The sequence below is a fragment of the Pristis pectinata genome, chromosome 21, assembly GCF_009764475.1.
Source record: "Pristis pectinata isolate sPriPec2 chromosome 21, sPriPec2.1.pri, whole genome shotgun sequence".
NCBI classification, from domain to species: domain Eukaryota; kingdom Metazoa; phylum Chordata; class Chondrichthyes; order Rhinopristiformes; family Pristidae; genus Pristis; species Pristis pectinata.
The window spans coordinates 23,931,674-23,952,631 of NC_067425.1; the positions used below are offsets into that span (position 1 = coordinate 23,931,674).

General features: G+C 40.1%; 1 protein-coding gene across 1 annotated transcript in view; it reads left to right on the forward strand.

Moving 5' to 3' along the window:
• Positions 1 to 20,958, forward strand: part of galnt17 (polypeptide N-acetylgalactosaminyltransferase 17) — a 282,637-nt gene that overhangs the window by 248,317 nt on the left and 13,362 nt on the right. The window contains exons 7-9 of the mRNA XM_052035410.1: positions 6,616 to 6,801; positions 11,881 to 12,018; positions 12,908 to 13,003. Of these exons, the coding sequence (XP_051891370.1) occupies positions 6,616 to 6,801; positions 11,881 to 12,018; positions 12,908 to 13,003 (420 nt within the window). The remainder of the gene's footprint in view (positions 1 to 6,615; positions 6,802 to 11,880; positions 12,019 to 12,907; positions 13,004 to 20,958) is intronic.

Below are 20,958 nucleotides of genomic sequence, written 5' to 3' on the forward strand. Positions count from 1 at the left end.
GCAGAGCCTGTTCCAAATATTTCTCAGTTTAACAGTTCCCAAACTGTGCTCTTCCATTATCCTCAACTTACTTGGACCAAACTGAGCTGGGTTTGACGTGCTGCTGAGACTCACTGCCTTCTACCACTCTCTGGCTGCATTTACCTGGGCCAGCTGTGAAGAATGGATAGAGGTGACCCCTACGCCTGGACATTATCTGGTACAGTATCATTGCCTCAGCAGCAATTAAACCAGAGACAGCATAGTGCTGAAGCTTTGCCCAGGCAACCTTTGACAGAAGGCAAACCTTAGGGCAGAGCATTCTGTCAAAGTTTAAAGGCTTTGTAAGAGTTTTTAAATGTGTATGATATTCCGAGACATATCTAAAGCTATTAAAGTTACCATAAATAATATAAAATTAAAGAAAATCATAAAAATATTAATTAAAACACATTAAATACTGAAAATAATGAAATATGAAAATAAAATGAGTAAGAAATACATCAGTTAGTTTTCCTGATCTCTTGGCCAGGTATCATCATTCATTTGATGTTATCCCAAGTCTCACTGGTTTAGGATGGAAGGGTGGATTTCCCAGTGTAATCCAAATGAATGGTAGAACAAGTCCTCATGCAGCAGAGCAGAGTGAGACATGCACCAGCATCTGTCACCCAGAATATCCTCAGCTTACAGCAGGATTTCTCACACGTTCTGGATCTATCTATTAAATTATACCAGTCACCTGAGGGAAGGGAAACTAAACATTATTTTATCAGAATCCATAGCTTTATAGGTATGCAAGAAGGCATTCTAATTGCAACCTGCTCCATGAATATTCCCAATCAAGTATATATTTTTGGAAGCTGTCAGAGCACTCTGCTGGTCGTTGGTTTTCAAGGAATCTGGCACTGCATCAGGAAATTCAGTGTAAAATAGAATGCAGAATGGGGAAGGAAATGAAGGCTGGAGAAACCGTGGGGAAGCAAAGGGAGCTGGTAGGGAATGAGAGGCAGGAAGCAGATTTAAGAGAAGGAAAATTAAGAGGTAGCAGAAATTGTGGAGTGAAGCCAAAGGCAAGAATAGGAAAATCGAGAAGAAAGTGGAGCCACCAGATAAATCATTGGGTGAATTTGAAATGGGTGCATATGATTTTCATTCACCCGAGTGGTTTTTTTTCTGGTGTAAGTCTTCCCCAAGTGATGTCAACAGTGATGCAACATGCAAAATTCACTGGTTGAAAAACAACAGTTCATACTTGCTCACCAACAACTATCCCTTTCTAAGCCCATTTTCCCGGGTCATGCCATTTAGAGGGCCAGCAGTCACGCTCCATTCTTTGTTGTCACTTAGATCTCTGACTTCCGACAACCTCAAGTACAGCCTTGTGTGTACCTGACAGCTTTGCCGAAGAGGTCAGGATCACAATCATTCTACCCTTAGGGTCATCCCAGGCTGCTGCGAATGATCTCTGGCTCATCTCACAGCATGCAGCTCACTGCAGCAAGAGATCCCTCCTCCACATTCTCTGCCACTGAAAACTGACTTGTTTTCTCTCTTTCCCAATTCTAATGAAGGGTCTTTGACCTGCATTGTTAACTCTGTTTCTCTTTCCACAAATGCTACCTGACCTACTAAGTGTTTCAGATTTCCAATATTTGCAGTCTTTTTGATTATCAGTGGTGAATGTTACATTGTCAGCTGCAGCACAGCAACACATAGGGAAACCTGACAAAGCTGTTGCCTTATAATCACAATTGAAATTCCCAATCCTGATTTGACTTTCACAATTGGAACTCCAAGACTTAGGAAACAGAATGGAGAACTTTCTTGGTCTATGGACCTAAACAGAAGTGCAACCAAGTTGTTTTCCTCAATGTGGAAAGAGAAGGCAGTGCAACAACAAAGAAGAGAAATAAAAGATTTCTGGATTTTTAAAGAATTTTCTTTTGTGTTCATCAAAGCAAAGAAGTGTAGAAATATGAGAACTCAGTTGTGTAGAAGAAATTCTGGTCACAATATGGAAATACTCAAGAGCATGCAAAAAAGGAACAAAATTTTGCAATTGAATGTTGAATACATTACAGTTTAACTGCAGAATGTTATTGTTCAACTGTGGAATTTAATGCAATGAAGAACATGTCATCAAAGCTATTACATTATATTGCCAGACAATATAGTTGTATACAAATACAGACATCATTTCATTTATTTCAGTGTCCAATGATTTTGCAGACAGAACCATAATGTACAAAGCAAACACAGTTGGTATGATGAAGCAGCTTCCATTAACTCTATTACTGAATTTCTAAGAACAAAGTAAACCAACTGCTGTTTGGCCAGAACTAATCAGGTCCTGTATTGACGTGATAATAGGATTGTGGCAAAGAAAACCTTTGAACCATTCTGAGACCTCATCAAAGTCAGATGCAAGGGAAACTGTAATGTATAATACAGAAACAGGACCCTTGTCGAATGAGTACTTTGTCTCTGTTTATAGAGTGAAGGGAATTTAAAAGCAAATCACACCACACAACTTAGTAGATAATAGCAAAATTTTTAAAAAGAGGTGGAGAAAATATTAAAGACAGGCTCCAGAGGCTGATGGTCTCCAACCCAAACCATTGAAAAATTGAGGAGATTACAGATGCAACTGCCATAATGTTACAAAGCAATCCTGATTTTGATGGGTGCATTTGGATTTCAAAACTAAATATCTACTCATGTTTTAAGAATAGTTATAAAGAGCAAAACTGTTTAGTACATATTAGTTGTGAGGATGTACTGGAATTTACCTACAGGGTGCAAAACACAGCATTTGGACAGAAATGAGCTGATTGAAGAGAGTCACCATTATTTATGAAGGATTAGTTATGTCTAGCTAGTCATTGAACTTCCTGAGGCATCACTTGTCTGGTAGAAAGGAGAGATCAATGAATGTTGTCTATATGGACTTCCAGAATTCATTTGACACTGTTGCATACAACTGATATAGGCTCCAGGTTCCTGCCTGTTTCACGCAGGAGCACTGGCTGTCCATTTTGTAATCTGCTTGTAGATCAAATCACAACTTAAGCAACTGTTTCCTCAAAAAAACTTCCCCATCTATTACCTGCTCAGTCCAAATATCAATGTGAAGCAAGATTAAGATTGTTTTGGGTCTCACTTTTGACTCTGAACAATTTCACTGTTCCTTAATGAAAGCTTTTATTACTGCAGTAGCAACTCTGAGGCCCTGGATTAAGTTCTAAATAAAGCTCATCTTCTGACAGGAATGAGGCAAATATTTCAATATCTGTTGTAGTTAAGTGCCATTTAGAGTCAATGGTAAGGAGCAATAAACGGAGGAGGAGTTCTTTTCAGTTATATACTCACATGTGAAAAAGCATAGACTATTTAGCAATAGTCAGCATGGCTTTGAGTGGGGGAGGTCATGTCTTACGAACAGTTGAGTGTTTGAGGAGGTGACAAAGATGATTGACAAGGGTGGGGTAGTGGATGTCTACTACATGGACTTTAGTAAAGCTTTTGACAAAGTCCCTTATGGTAGGCTCATCCAGAAGATTAAGGCACATGGGATCCATGGAGACTTGGTACATTGGATTCAAAATTGGCTTGGCCTTAGAAGACAGGGGGTAGTAGTGGAGGGGTGTTATTCTGACTGGAAGTCTGTGACCAGTGGTGTTTTGTAAGAATCAGTATTGGGACTTCTGTTGTTCGTAATATATATGACACAAAGATTGGTGGAGTTATGGATAGTGAGGAAGGTCGTCAAAGTATTCATCAGGATATAGATATGTTGGAAATGTGGGCAGAGAAATGGCAGGTGGAGTTTAATCCAGACAAGTGTGAGGGGTTGCACTTTGGGAGGTCAAATATAAGGGGAAAGTATATAGTAAATGGCAGGAGCATTGAGAGGGATCTTGGGGTGCAAGTCCAAAGCTCCCTGAAAGTGGCAACAAAAATAGATAGGGTGTTAAAGAAGGCAAAGGGCATACTTGCCTTCACTGGTTGGGTTGTTGAGTATAACAGTTGGCAAGACATGTTCAAATTGTGTAAAACTTTAGTTAGGCCACATTTGGAGTATTCTGTTCAGTTCTGGTCACCACATTTCAGAAAGGATATGGAGGTTTTGGAGAAGGTGCAGAAGAGGTTCGCTAGGATGTTGCCTGGATTAGAGAGTATTAAGGAGAAGTTGGACAAACTTGTCTTGTCTGCAGCATCGGAGGCTGAGGGGCAACCTGACAGAAGATTATAAAATTATGAGAGGCATAGATAGAGCAGATGGTCAGGGTCTTTTTCCCAGGATGGAAATGTCAAATACTAGAGGGCATAGCTTTAAGGTGAGAAGGGTAAAGTTTAAAGGAAATTTGGAGGGAAGTATTTCACATAGAGAGTGGTAGATGCCTGGAGTGCACTGCTAGAGTAAATGGTGGAAAAAGATACATAGCAACAATTAAGGGGCATTTAGACAGGCACATGGACAGGCAGGTTATGGAGGGACATAGAACATGTACAGGCAGATGGGATTAGTTTGGATTGGCTTTAAGGTCAGCACAGACATCATGGGCTGAAGGGCCTATTCCTGTTCTGTGCTGGGCTCTAATACCACGGAGTTGTGAATATGACTGTCATGTGATCAGAAAATAATTCCGGAATAAACAATATTTGTATCATATAAATTGCAAGTAAAAGTGAAAGTAACATTGACTCCTGAAGTCTGGTTTCACAAAGGATCAATGCCTCCTGCTGTGATAAGTGAATCCATTACCCTGTTGAATAATTAACACAGATCTGTAGCAAATTCAAGTAATTCCTCTGTGTCCCACATGCTATGTTTATGCTGCCTGTTTTATCTTCTGCAGGTATCTTACAATTTTATATGACTGTTGCCATTAAAGTGATTTCCATTTAAAGTCATTTTTGGTGGTGTGGCTTCAGGAGCTGAAATTCTCCCTCCTATTTCAAGTGTAAAACATACTGGGGCTGACTTGGAGAAAACTGGTCATAATCCTGGAAAGCCACTCAAATTTAATTCATGTGCAAGTGACTCAACTTTTTGGCCAATCCACTCAAATTTATTTCTTGTCCAAATTTTGTTGGATGGTGGTATGTACTTTGGGCCAAATCCTAGTGGGTACAGTCTACTGCCCTGACTTGTCACACATGGTGTCCAGCAACCTGAGCTCACTTTTTTTCCAGATATGGAGGGTCAGATGAGCTCACTATCCTCATACAAGGAATGGAGTGAGTTGCAAGAGGTGACCGAAGCTTGGGTGGCCAAGCCTGTCAGCGCACTCTGACAACCTTTGATGGTTCACAGTGTCAAAGTTAATTGGACTGTTTGACATTTAAAACCTATATAAAAATAGTTAAAAAGTGAATATCTTAAAATGTGTGAATGAAGTGTATCATGACAAGAATTTTTACAGGTGATTTTTCAACAGTGACTGCTGTTTTCACTTAAGTGCAAAAGTCAGTATTGATCTGCTCAGTTGAAACAATTGTCCTTTCTTGTTACAGATGGAGTCCTGGGGAACAGTCAATCAATAGGTACTCATACACTAGTGCAATGCAGCCAGATTTTGAAAGTTATGAAAAATACTGAACACAATCCTTTAAACTCACCCAAAGTATTTCTCTTGATTTTCTACTTGTGCACTGAACAGCCCTTTGGAGTGGTAATTTGGGGGAAAACACTTGAAGCCAAAGCCAAAGTGGATGTGAAATAACACTAAAGAAATTAAAACAGAATTAATTCTGGTCAGAAAATACAGAAAGGCTGCTCTAAGATGTCATTGGCAATTGCAGTTCTTCTCTGTATTCCACAACTGAATTCATATTACCAGAGCATCATTCCTGCACTTTAGGATTGATTTTTACCTTGACAGGAGCGAGAAGAATGGTTTCTAATTACTGGCCTAGGTTTCAGGCCAAGTTTATTTTGATTCTCAAGTCAAAGCCACGAGGCCACACTGTGCGTTTTGAAGATGGAGCAGGCCTCTTGAGATTAGATGGCTCTTGGCCACCAAGTTGTTTCTACATAAAGAATAGGGCAGGGATTTCAAAGGGGTTTTGCAGGACCAAATTGAGTTGGATTCCACGGAAGAACATTCCTGCTCCTCTTGGACCCATGAAGGAATATTTTTCACTCACTTTTCATACTCTTCATCCTTTCCACCATCTATTGTCCTGCTTAAGCCTGATAAGCAAGTAACTCCCCAATTTCCTGATTTCCATTTAAAATATGATCTCAATATGCATTCCATAAATCCCAACTGGATTTATGCAGGAATTTTCCACCTGAGTCTGTCCTTTGCCACATCTTCTCCTAGAACTAGCAGCAGTAAAATTGGCTAGCAGGGTGTAGGAAATTGACCCATCTCATTTTAACCTGGTTAGCCCAAGCAGGAGAATTAACATTATCCCCATTGTCCAAGCATCAGTATCAGGGTGATTCTATTTTGATGCTTCTGAGCTGATCAACATAACTTGAAAAGATAGAATTTATATTTGATAACTTATTACATGAGAATATATATGAAATAGATTAAATAATTCCAGTCCAGAAACTGCTTAGAATAACTATTTTATTATTTGATTTTGACTGACTTCTTTTTCTTTTATTTAATGCTTTAGGTCTGGTTGTGTGGTGGAAGTATGGAGGTACTCCCTTGTTCTAGGGTGGCTCACATAGAACGCATGAAAAAACCGTATAATAGTGACATAGGATTCTACACCAAGAGAAATTCACTCCGTGTTGCTGAAGTATGGATGGATGACTACAAATCCCATGTTTATATGGCATGGAATATCCCCATGGATGTAAGTAAACAGTACAAAATAGGATGCATGAATACATGCAATATGTGAGTAACATGTTCACAACAGCACATTGAGTTAGGCCTGTCTCTGAAAGGCTGCTTCTTAGTAAAAGATTCAGATCACAAACCATTCCAAACTATCAAAACTCTGGTAATGAATTTTTGTTTATTTTAAGAAAGGTTTTGTTTCACTGGAGGTGGAGTTGATTTGTATTAGAGATTTTAACAGGAAGTGTACATTATAAAGTTTCAAGCAGTTTTTGTTGGAAGTTGGCATGCAACTACAAATTAGTTTTGAAATCTAAAATATTAAACAGAGTCATATTTATAGTGGCTGAATCCCCATTCAGACCTCTCAGGTGGACATAAATGTTCCATGGTGCCATTTGAAAATAAGTAGGGGTCGTGATAATTGGTATCCACCAAGGATCTGTAAAGGGACTTCAGCTTTTCACTATAAATATAAGTACTTTAGCTGAAGTAATAGGAATTATATGTGTGCCAGGAAGCTCAGTAAATTGAGCAGATGAGAGAAGGAAGTTGCATTGGAACAAATACAAACTGTGTGAATGGACAAAACTATGGCAGATGGAATTCAATCTAGGAAAGTGTGAGGTCGACTATTTTGGATCCAAGAAAGACAAACTGGATTTTTTCTTTAATCTGCTTCATGCCAGGTACTGAAGTAGAAGCAAAGTGATTCAGGTGTCCAAATACAAATCACTAAAACCTACTTTTCTGGTACACAAAGGAAATTGAATAATTACCTTAATCTGGAGGAGACTGGAAACAAAGGGTTGGAAGTAATCAATGTTGTAAATAGGCCTAGTCAGACACAAGCAGGAGCATTGTTTTGACTATTAATCTTTGTATGGGCTATATTCACTTTGGAGAAAGTACAGCAAAAACTCAGCAGAATTACAGGAGCTATTAAGTAGTTACACTGTGAAGCATGGTTTGTATTTCTTTGATTTTACAAGACCGAGAGTTGATCTACTCAAAAAATTCGATACAGAGAAATCATATCCTCTGGTTTGAACAGTCAAAACAAGTAATAAATAGGTGTGAAATTAGGAGTCACCTTTTCACACAAAAGATAATAGTGATCTGGAACCATGACCCCCAAAATGTTGTTGTTAAATCAGAGGGAGAATAGCCCATTTCTGTCCCTATGTTTCTAAGTTAGCAGCAAACATGTTTTGTAGTAGGTGGTAAATTATTTAATTTGCAGCATTGCTGCTGCTAGTAATACTCAGATCCTACCTCCAGCTTTTGACATAATTGCATCAGTCCCTGGTTGGCTAATATTGAACTCATCCATTATCTGAACACATCTATTAATACGGTAACTTCCTTCAGAGAGCTTTTCATTGCCAGACCAAAGACAGATTTATCACTACCCATCCCAACAAGATGAAATCCATTAGTGAGTGATAAAATTTGTCTGAGATTATAAAAGCATTGGCTAGGTCTCAGCTGAAATACAGTGTGCAATTCTAGTTGCCATACTACAGGAAGGACGTAACTGTGCTAGAGAGGGTCAGCGGAGGTTCTCCTGGAAGTTGCCTGGTGTGGAACATTTCAGTTTTGAGAAGAGACTGAAAAGGTTGGGTTTATTTTCCTTGGAGAGGAAAAGGCTGAGGGAGACATTATAGAGGTGCACAGAATTATGAGAGGCGTGGACAGGGTGGGTGGTAGGAAATTTTATCCCATAGCAGAGGTGTCTAAAACTAGAGAGCAGAGGTTTAGGATAAGGAGTAAAAGTTTTAGAGGAGATCAGATGAAAAAGTTGTTCACCCAAAGGGTGGTTAAAATCCAGAACATACTGCTTGAGTGGGTAATGGAGGCACCTATTCTCACAACATTAAAGAAGTATTTAGATGAGCATTTGAATGACCAAGACATGGAAGGCTATGGGCCAAGTTCTGGTAAGTGGGATTAGTCTATATGGGTACTTGATGGATAGAATAGGCATGTTGGACTGAAGGACCTGTTGTGCTGTATGACTATGACTTTATGAGAAGTTGAGGTGATTGTGAGTATAAATAAATATTACTGCATGAAGGATTAATAGTGTTACAGGTGACAGTAAGGCAGAAGGAAGAGTACAAGGGCTTGTATATACTTCACAGGAGGAGAGTTTGAGAGATTGTTGAACGTGACTGAATAGCAAGAGCAATGGGAATGAGAGGTTTGGCAGGAAGCAAAGGGGGGAGAGAGGACTCTGAGGAATGAGAGAAGAGGCTGAGAGAGGAGCTGCTGATGACTAGGGGGAGGCCACACTTTTCATGAAATCCTCCTCAGAAAATGCAGCATTTTTCAATCAGTTCCTTTTGGCTGTACATCATCTGAGAGGAAAGAAAGAAAGTCAGTGAGAGGACCAAAGAGAACAGGGAAGTGGAAGGAAGAAGAAGTAAAGAGAACTCAAAGATCTTAAATGGCAGGGAGCAGCTTAAAGTTGCAATTGTTGATTCACATTCAATGAATTATAAAGCAGGATGTAGAGGAAATACCTGTCACATGGAATTTCTAGAAGTGAAAAAACAGGTTCAGAGAGACCACCCCTGGAGAATTATGTACAATAAATAGGGTGTGCGTACTATAGAGGGATTGCATTGGCAATTCATCAGATCAGTTCCTGCGTTGGCAGGTCTGTCATATGAAGGGAGATTGGGTAAGCTAGGCCTCTGTTGTCTAGAGTTTAGAAGATAGAGAGGTGACCACACTGAAACAAACAAAATGCTTAGAGGGCTCAGTAGAATGGATACAGAGAGAATATTTCTCGTTCTAAGGCCTCCAGAGCTAGGGGTGACAGATTCAAAATAAGGGGTAGGCCACTTTAAATTGAAATAGAGAAGAGCGTTTTCATGTACTTGAGGGTGATGAATCAGAGGGTGGTGAATCCTCTGCTCCAGAGGATTGATTCAAAACAGAAGTTGATAAATATTTGGATGTGAAAGGAATCAAGGGGTATGGGGTTAGAGCAGGAATTTGATTTGCGGCAAAAGATCAGCCATGATCATGTTGAATCTTGGAACAGGCTCGTGGGGCTAAAAGGCCTACTAGTGCTCCTATGTTTTCCTGTCATGTGCCCCCAGCAGAATTTCACTTTTGTGAGAACTTTATGTGTCTCAAACATTGATCACGTCATCTCATTTGTAACTTTCTGTGGGAAATTGAATCACAGTGTTCTGGGAGTGACCATTAATTGACCATCAGTTGTCATTATGGAACAACCATGTTTTTATTAAAGCCATGCTGGAGGGGACAACTATATTCGATGACCCTCCACAAACCTTTGTGACCTCACATAAAACAAGGCCGCCCTCCCCCCACAACCATTTTGCTCTGGGCTCCCAAACACCAACCACATCTCCCCACCCAACTGCCAATTTTGATCTCCGCTCCCTCCAACTCAATCACCACCCAGCTCCAAATCATAACCGCCGCCCTTCTCCACCTCCCCCGACGCTCCCACCTCCAGCTACTGACACACTGGCCCTGAGTCCCAATCACACCCTGTTCACAATCACAATCCTCCAAACCCCAAACATGATTCCCCGAAACCTCCATCCCTTGAGGTCTGATACCCTCTACCCTCTAAAATGGCGATCACAATCGCCAGGTCACTACCCCTTACCCCCCTCAGCAATCCCGAGCCTCTTAGACCCAGAAACACCTGTGTCCAACAATCTTGTTAAACCCCTTTCCAATCACCTTTGAGCCTAGGAAATGGGAAACCGAATGTTCCAAAATATAAAAAAACTTTAAATGTTTGTACGTAATGTAGGCTTGAAGTTGCATAAGTTGCAAATAAAACCTTAGGAGAAGAACTAGAGAATAAACAGTGACTCCACCTGCATCAGCTCTACTGATTCCCAACAAAGATAGTGGTATTGCAGTAGATTAATGTGTCTCTTGCCAGTCTAACATCTGGAGTTTACAGACACTACATAAATCAATCTTTGCTCAGTACAAGCACTGAGTCTGAAGGAGCCTATTTCCTACTGATGATTTGCCAAAAGCTGTGCCAGGAAGTTACACCTGGTGGAACAGCTGTCGCCACTTCAACTCTGATGGGGTTTCTTTTAAGTTATTTCATCATTGGTGAGGACTTGGCTGTTGTCAACTCATTTTCTTGTCAACTCAATTTAATTGAACATCAGCTTCAATGAACTGATGCTTTGAAGGCAAACTGATAGAGTCTTGGGCTTCATTTGAATATTTTGGGCAAATGCCTGGCACACTTCCAGAGACAGCTCTGTACTTCCTAGACTGTGAGTGGGTATGACCAGTTTTGTTGATAATGAGTACCCAGCACTAAGAAGAATGCAGGAAATCTGTAGAAAGACATGGCCACGAGCATATAGTTTAAGACTTAAAATATTAAGGTAATATTCTAGTAATAATATAATAAGCTATTCAACTACAAAAGTTAACACTAAATTTTACATAGAATGTTTACTGATGGCAATAGTCATTTGATTGCACACAAAATAAACATTACCAAAACCAGTTAGACTTTAGCCCCACATTCCATCGCGACACCTCCTTTACCCCATTCTACTCATCAAACATGGCAAGAGAAAAAGGGGGAACCTGTCATCTATCTGATTGATGTGGAGCAAGCAAGGATGGAAACCTGGCAATATTTGGTTGCAACCCATTCCCATTGTGTCATCTCCAATACCACCCATTCGACCGTATATCCAGTGTATAGCTGCTCATTTGTAGTAAATAGAACAGTTGAAAACAAGTTTGTAACCTACCCACCATGATATTCATGCAGAAGTTGTCACGTTATCAACTGAACTCTCCCAAAGCACAGTGAATAGCTATTTCCTCATCTGATATTTCTTCAATGACTAGTGTCAAATAGTAAAATGTGGGTTCCTAAATGGCATTGAAACATCACCAACAGCTCTTGTAAGCATAATTTATTGTGCATCCACTAATCAGGATGTTGCAAGTTTATTAATACACCATTTTGGTTCTCTGGTGCATTCTCTTTTTTGTAAGTATGAAATACAGAATAAACAAACTTAATAAATGCAGTTTATAAAACTTCTTTATCATCTAGAATCCAGGAATTGACATTGGCGATATTTCTGAAAGAGTAGCTTTGAGAAAGCATCTCAAATGTAAGAATTTCCAGTGGTATCTGGACAATGTGTACCCAGAGATGAGGAGATACAACAATACAGTGGCATATGGAGAGGTAATAACTTATCATAAATATTTCTTTCTGTTTTAAATTAAGGTTTTGTATGAGTGTTTACTCTGTTGCATCATTTACCCATCAAGAGCGGATTATTACAGAAAGAAGTTTCAGACAGTGTGGGCTAAGATTCACCTCATGTTGCATCTGAAATCCTGAGGACAGATCACTTAAAAATTCACAGCAAACTAATAGGGCACTGGACCAGCGGGATTTCAAAGTAACTTTGATTATGAAGGTGAAGTGTGAATGAGAGGTTGGGGTGAAATGATTGATTATTGTTTGGCTAATATGCCTACTTCTTGAAAGTATGCTTGCGGCCAGGTAGGAGTCATGGCATGAACTTTGAGGGAGTCTGTGATCCCTTGCTTCCTCAGATGCCACTACACAATCACATTACTTTCACACAAAGATTGTGCCTTGGCATTGAGCTTCCTTTTGGTTCAATTTTTTCTGCTCATCTTTCTTTTCCTTTTCCTCTTCCCCATTCCTGGACATTGTAACAAAGACTGAAAAATATTCACAATCCAATTTGAATCTTAATTAAAATTGAAAGAGCATTAAGTTGTCTACATTGCTGTTTACTTTTAAGTGTGATCATCCCTTTAAATTTTAGCTGCTAGGCAGGTAATCAATCCAAAAGTCACGACTGTAACTACTGACAAAGCAATTGATGTGTTGCAAGTTTATGGTATTCATGTGCAGTTCGCTCAGTGTGCTTTGAATGTGCTTTACCAGGTTTGTACTAATGATAACATCCATTGATTGTTTTAATTACAAAATGCCATAGCTTTAAATGTGTAATAGTCTTTGATCCAAGCTTTTGTGAATGTGCCACTTACAAAGTCTCAAGTTTCCATCTCTTTCCATTATTTTGTTAATCTCTTAGGTTCGTAACAACAAAGCAAAAGATTTTTGCCTGGATCAGGGCCCACCTGAGAACCACACAGCCATTCTATATCCATGTCACGGGATGTCTCCTCAGGTAGGCATTAATTGTACAAAGTGTCTGTTGACAACATTGTGTCAGACAATGAATTGGAGGCAGAGAGAGTATAAATGTAGGCATGTCGCTAATTGCAAACAAAATCAGTTTATTCACCAAACAGAATCTTTTGAAAGAGCGGATAACAGTAACTACAGCAAATTCTTGCAATAAAAATAAGAATAATTTTGCCAGAAAAATTACAGACAGTGGAAGATAATTACATGTGAATCATATAAACCAAAATCAATCTCAGTCGCATTCAGCAATGCAGTCTCTGGATTTGGTTGACGATGGAATTACCCAATCATCTCCATTCGCCCAGGAATGGCGTTGTCACTCTATGTAGCCTTAGTTCTACCAATCCAATGATAAGTTTGTTGGCTATACTTTGATTCATAATGCTAGCAAAATGCAAATAATTAAGAAATGCAAGAATTAAATCAATCAATTGTAGTCATCTAACAGTTAAAACAAAATATGAGGTTAAATCTGCCATTTTCAAGCAAGAATGAGCTCTTGAAGGGAATTCAGAAACAGGGCTATGGTTTTATTCCAAGTTGTCTCAGCTATGGATCATCTGGATCAATCATTTGGAGACATCCTCCATGTTGAAGAAATCTTAACAAATCCAACTTTCCAAACTGGCACTTCCAGCAAGTGTCTTATTGCTGGAAGCTACAAAGCAAATTGGAAGTGAATTAAAGAATAGCTACAATGCTGAATACCAAGCTATCCAATTAGCATCTGTGGCTGAGGAGAGTGGATTTCTTATTTCTATCAATTACAAGTGAGCTTTGTCTCTTGCACTTAGGGATCATCTCCCTTAAGGCTATGCATACATCCATGCTTCCATGGGAATTGGTAGTGTCTTCTTTAAGTAAATGCTATCTGCAGCATATAATACAAGATCATCCACACCAGCATTACAGATGCTTGATGCCCAGTAAACATTGTTCTTTGAGATGTCCAGCTCACTTAGGTCCAAGGTCTCACAGTTAAGACATATGGTTTCTGTCACCCGAGCCAGCAATAATTGTCCCTGCATCACCCATCCCTGTTACAAAAGTCATCTTTTTTTCATGGGTTCTTATCTGAAATCTGTATCACTAATAAGGTCACCGTCTCTAGGCTAGATCTGAGGGAGAGTTGCAGCAATGGGGTTGATAGACAGGGGCTGGGGTCTGAGAACCAGGGAGGAAAGGTCCTCTTGCTGCACTTGCACTGTTTGTTACCATGGTGCTCCTTGGAAAGCAAGGAACATTGAGAGATAAACATGAAGTGACAAGTTGTTTCATAGCCTTCAGAACAAAGTATGATCTTGAACTTTGGTAACTGGAGATCACCTTTGAGCATTAGGAACTGAATTTTGTGATACAATATATTTCCTAATCAATTAGCAGAAGATATTATGTTTTCTGTATTTCTGCTGATTACTTACTTATCCAACATTTTTGATGTGCTGTTCATAGAGATAAGTGGCTCAGGGATCGTTGGCCCTTGGAAATGTCTTGGTTATGGTTCTAAGATATTTGTTCCATTTTTTAAAAGAAGTTTCTGAAATCCTATTAACTGTCAGTAAGTTTTGCTGAATAGGAATGCTAAAAAGCTCAGAGCCAATATATGCAAGCCTTTCCATCATTGCCTTGGGCTGTGAGTGAAGAATGATTGTAATACCTTATGCACATTTCAGGGAGGTGACGAACATTATCCTACACAGCAAAGGCAAGTTAGGTGCCAAATAACATGCATAGATGTTGCAATGATTCAAGTTAGGATGGTTTGTTCTTCTCTTAACTCAGTGAAATCATTGAAATTTCTTGATGTACTCTGTTGCCTTCCGTGCCTGATGGAACTGGCCCAGACTACTGAGGCACCTTCTTCTACATTGTCTGGGACGTTCATTTGCTTCTCGTTCAAATATTGCTTGTGGCATCCCTATATTTGGACTATTAAAGTCACTGTGGAGGGGTTTTTAAAACGTGGCACAGAACCTGCTGCAGAGATCTTCTGGTTTGAATTTATGATGTTGTTATTCTTTCACTCAGAGGGACCCCTACTGCAGCACCCAGATGAACATTGGCACATCTCTGATTCCTTCCCGCCAACCCGAGGGGAACTCTTGATACATATTGAATTACACCAGAGACCATTGATATTATTAATATGAATCTGGTCTGAAGCTTAGTCCAGACATAAGTCCATCAAGAAAAATCTAGTCACTCAAGAATTATTTCTGACTTTCCAGTAAATGGAGTGTCTTCATTTTCTCATGATAGGTTATCAGTATAAAATGCAAATTAAGCACTGACACTCTAAGTATGTGCCTGTACGTGTTTAAAATAGCATAATGATGTTCACAGCTTCCTTCGCTACATCTCCAGGCTATTTTTTAGAAGTGAGCAGCCAAGAATAACTAAAATTCCATTGCTGGAATAGGACAGTAAAAGGCTACCAATACCAATTAAAACCATTAAGTAAATACCCCATGAGTTAATTTAAAATTAAATGAATATCAGTTAACATGCAGTGTAATTGGTACATCAGAGATGTTTGCAATTGCAATTTGTTTTGTGACTCCCTAATTATTTTCTCCTCCTTTGCATTAAACAATTACTCGCGTCAATTTTTCAATATAAACTTTAGCAAAGGAGGACTTCCAAACATGTCTTCTGTCCTGTTTGACTTACCCCCTCTTGTGAAAGTATTCCTATTTTCCTACTATGTCTCAAACCTCTTCTAACATTCACTTTTTAATGAATATTCAAATTTTTTGAATCTTCTAATGGACCTAAGACTCACGTGTTGGCCCTGCAGGACTATTCTTGTTGCACTAAAGTTGTCACCCTATATCCAATGCGTCATCAATGTGTGTGTGCACATGTGACCTGAATCGTACCAAATGCCAATTGGAAGCCTGTTTCCATGTACAAAATGAACACCCCTGGGATTATGCCACAAAGGGACTGGCCATAATTAACGTGCTGATTTGGCACCATCATTGCCAAATTGGAACTAAATAATACAGCCAACTCCATGTGTTAGCCAACCTCTTGCAAAAGTTCAGCAAAAAGGATGCCACCCCAGCACTGTGTAAAGTATCATAAATTACTTATTAGTTTGTTGCTGATGGATTTCTACCCACTGTTGCATCACTTCAACCAGAATTTGATGACTTTGGACGTTTTTTTTAAAGTTGCTTCATTATACAGGGAATAGTGCATATAGTACAAGGAATAATAGAACTGATGGAGTTTATCAGAGAGTTAAAAATGACAGATGCTGGAGATAAAATGCTGAAGCACTAAACATGTCAGGCAGCATCTGCAGAGAGAGAAACAGAGTTAGCATTTCAAAGTGAAGACCTTTCAGAACTGATGAACGGACCTGAAACATTAACTCTGTTCCTGTCTTCAGAGATGATGCCTGACCTGAGGTTTCCGACATTTCCTGTTTTTATTTCTGAAGAAATTTATATTGAGTTTAAAATCTCCTCCATAACCAAATGCTGGTTGCTTCACTGGTCATTACCCTTGGAGTGACATTCGGCAGGCAGAATGAGCAGCGGGTGCTCAGCGCAGGAAAAGCTGCTTGAAGAGGGAGGGAGGAGGAGCAAGGAGGTCAAGGCTTTCAGTGGGAGGCCGTGTCCATTCAGAGGCACTTATCCTATCAACACCTCTGCAATAAAAACGTAAGAGGATTTTGCCCTTAAAAAAGGATGTCCTCAATGAAATGTGTTGCATATTTCTGCTGCAACTCCAAATGCGGTCCCTTGGGAGCATGTTTTGCCAGTGGCTGTTAACATTGCAATGGTCATGAACTTCGAGACAATAGGCTTTATATGGGTAGGAGCCAAAGATGCATATCATAGTTTACCACTGAATGGTAAATCTTAATAAATTCCTGATAAATTTACTTTGATTTATACCACTAAACCAAGTAAATCCAAGTTGTACTTTCCACAGGATCATCACATTCATCCTGTAATGAGTGTTCAAATCTGACCATCATTTGGTATCATTTCTGCTACTGCTCTCCTATAAAATCACAGACCAGCATGTCAAGTAGAACTGCTGCAATCTTTGTGAATTGCCTGAAAAGGAGCATGAGAGACTTGGTTCTTTGTGAAAATATTTGATTCTTGCAGTTCTTTCATTTGGAAAGGTTATTTTTCTTGATATTGAACATAGAACAGTACAGCACAGAACAGGCCCTTCGGCCCACAATGTTGTGCTGACATAGCTATTCCCTCCTACCTACAGAATGCCCATATCCCTCTATTTTCCTCTCATTCATGTGCCCATCCAAGCCCTTCTTGAAAGCCCCCAATGTGTTTGCCTCCACAGCCCTATCAGGCAAAACATTCTAGGCATCCACCACTCTCTCAGTAAAAAAACATACCACTCATGTCTGTTCTGAACCTACCCCCTCTCACCTTAAATGCATGCCCTGATATATGATGGGGAAGATAGTTTCAGTTCTTACCAGATTTATTAATGCAAGCAAAGTCTCAAGTTTCCTGCCATCATGATGCTTCTCAAGCCTTAGCTACGTAGTGAGACAGCACTGAAATAATAAAGGTTCACTTCAGTGTATTTGATTATCCTCGATTGGAATGCTGTACATACGTTATTCTTAACTTCTTTACCTCTGAACTGAGAAAGCATACGCAGAAAGACTGATGAGTCTGGGTAGAGAGCTATGACATGATAAGCAAAAGATGGAAATGTTAGCACTTGTGGGGGAAACCAAAATTAGGGGCCAGAAGTCCATGGTAAACCTTAATAAATTCAGTATGAATTCAGAAGCATCTTTTCCAAGTAGACTGCTTCTATAGTTGAGGGACAATAGCATTGATACATTTAATAGGAAGGCAGATAATCTTAAGAGAAAAAGGAACCAGGTGATCAGGTGAGCTGAGAAAAGGTGGGATGAGGTGAATGTGAGACAGGAACACTGCCTTAAGCCTATTGCTTTGCTGTACAGTCCGCATAATTCTATGTAAAATAATAATTTTTTTGACTGACCTCAGAGAAATAAGTAGAAGCAAAGCTCACCTCTATTTGGTTAAATTTATAGAAAATGTATTACTTTCTGAGCAGTTCTGTTTTTGTTGAGATTTAATAACTCTGGTCTTCATCAAATAGATTCACCTTAGGGACTGTTGTAATTGGCTGGTAATACAATGGAGCAATAGATGTTTGTTGTAATCTTGTTCCTCCTTCCCAAGAGGGATATCCTCTTAATCAGATCCAGGTACGAGAAAGAAATTGGCCATTTTGCAGGAACAATTTAAAATAAACATAAAATAATTGAGAACTGATGTCAAAGATGTTCTTGGCAAGACAATTAGACCAGAGGCTGGAGGCTTTTCCTGCTCTCTCTTGCATTTTTCATATTTTGTTCCTTTATTCTATCTTTATCAGCACATAAATTAAATAGGCTTTCTCTGTCTACTTTGAGCATCCTTGGGCTTTTGGGATTGGAAATAAAATCAGAGGTCTGCAAACCCAGGTTAAGAGGAAGATGCTGGTCCTTGAGGAAGAAGCTTGCATTTATATGACACCTCTGTTATCATGTACAAAATGAGGCCATCAATTTGTGCATAACAATCTTACAAATATCAATGTGACGGTGGCCAGATCAGTTTCAGTGATATTGGTTATGGAATAAGTGCTGGTCTAGATATGGGGAAGAATTTCCTTCATCTTCTTCAAAGTAGTCCCATGCGATCCTTTATATCCCTCGGGCAGGGACAAGGGGGGCACACACTGGTCTCCGTTTAACATTGCATCAGAAATTTGATACCTCAGCATTACATTAAAATTTCAATCTGGATTATCTACTCAAAGCTTTGAGTCCATGAGCTGCTGATTCATAGGCAAGAATTTCACTGCTGAAGGACAGGTGACACTGCAGCAGAAAGGAACCAGCACAGTCATAGGATCAGGTTCGGATTATTTCAGCAAAGAACTGGATTAGTCAGTGAGAACTGAATGCAGGTCACAGTGTTGGTGGTTGGATTATACTTCCTGAGATGCTGCCATTGGTGAGTACCTACCTAAAAACAGGGTGGAACATTTAAATCGAATGCAAGTGACATTGAACCCACATTACAGTGCCATCAGTGAAATTTTCCTGGCACAACAATTTGTGCTGCTCCCTCACAGCATTAGTGACCCTGGTTTGACCTTGACCTCTGGTGCTATGTGGAATTTGCACACAACCACACCCCACATCCGCCCCCCCCCCCCCCTCCGGTACTCTGGTTTCCTCCTACATCCCAGCAAGCTGGTTGGTATGTTAATTGGTCACTGTAAATCACCCTGGTGGAGGTGGTGGTAGGAGAGAGAATGTGTTGTATGGCAAGAAGTTGGGGTGGGGGGTGGGGGGGGGGAATGGAATTAATGGGATTGCCCTGAGAGCTAGCATGAACTTTTGGATCAAATGGCTTCCTTCTATGTTCTGAGAAAAATGAGGAAATCAGACAAGAAAGGGAAGCAAGAATTGGATTATCACTCCCTCTGATTTGTGATATTGCACACTTCAGCCAGCATATTTTAAAAAAGCTGACCCTGATATGCCTGCATAATCAATCAATATCGACATGGGTATCTACAGCAATCCCTCTTGCCTGTTGTTGCTGTATCTCCAATAGAGTTGCCAACTGTCCCATATTAAATGGGACTCCTGTAAACTTTGCTGATCCCGGCACCCATCCTACAGAAGTCAGGTCCCAAGATTGGAAAGACACAAGGCTAGGAGTGATCCTCCCAGTGGGGATTTTGAGAACCATTGCAAGTTACACCCTTCCCCACAACAGGGACCGCCTACAAGAAGATCTGCCCACAATATCTTTGTGGCGGCAGTGAAATGTCAATCTTTGATAGTCTTCAAAGATAGGGTTAGCTTAGTCAGGTCGCAGAAGCTGTCAAAGATTGGCACTTAATTGCTGTTGGTGAAGGGGGGGCTTCGGGAGTTGAGGGATGGAGGGACAGGAGGGAGAAGGGAGAGGAAAAGCAGGGTAGATGGCAAGGAGCACGAGGAGATGAGAGCAGATGGAGTATAGAGTGAGGAGAGGAGTGGGGGATGGGAAATGGAGGGAGGAGGAACAGAACTGGCAAGAGTCCCAAATTATTTAAATATTTTAAAATGGAAAAATGCCATGTTATATTATTATGGTTACCCTGGTTATCTTGTCATTTTCCCAAAGGGGCACCTGGGCTTCAAAGGTCGAGTCACAGGCCAGTCCCTGGTTACATAAATCCAGTGAATATTTGTCCCAGAGTCTCCTGGCAGACACGTTGCTCCTCGAAGTTCCAGTCTGTGCTGAGGACTATCAGCTTGCTGCCGACCTGTAAAATAAATTGCAACTAACTTTGGATTGATATTCCTAGCAGGAGGTTCCAGGAAACTTTCTCAGTAAGGCAAAACAAGCCCTGAGGTCAACAAACTCTTCAAAAACACACCCTGCCCAGAACAAGCCCTGCCCATAAAAAGCCCTACCAATATCTCTTAGTTAACAAGTAAAGTATTGGTTTGGTATTTGGTATTGGTTTATTATTGTCACTTGTACCGAGGTACAGTGAAAAGCTTGTCTTACAAACCAATCGTACAGGTCAGTTCATTACACAGTGCAGTTACATTGAGTTAGTACAAAGTGTATTGATGCAGTACAGGTAAAAACAGTAACAGTACAAAGTAAAGTGTCACAGCTACAGAGAAAGTGCAGTTCAGTAAGGTGCAAGGTCACAACAAGGTAGATCATGAGGTCGTAGTCCAACTTATTGTATAAGGGAACCATTCAATAGTCTTATCACAGTGGGGTAGAAGCTGTCCTTAAGTCTGGTGGTACATGCCCTCAGGTACCTGTATCTTCTACCCGATGGAAGAGGAGAGAAGAGAGAATGTCCCGGGTCGGTGGGGTCTTTGATTATGCTGGCTGTTACACCAAG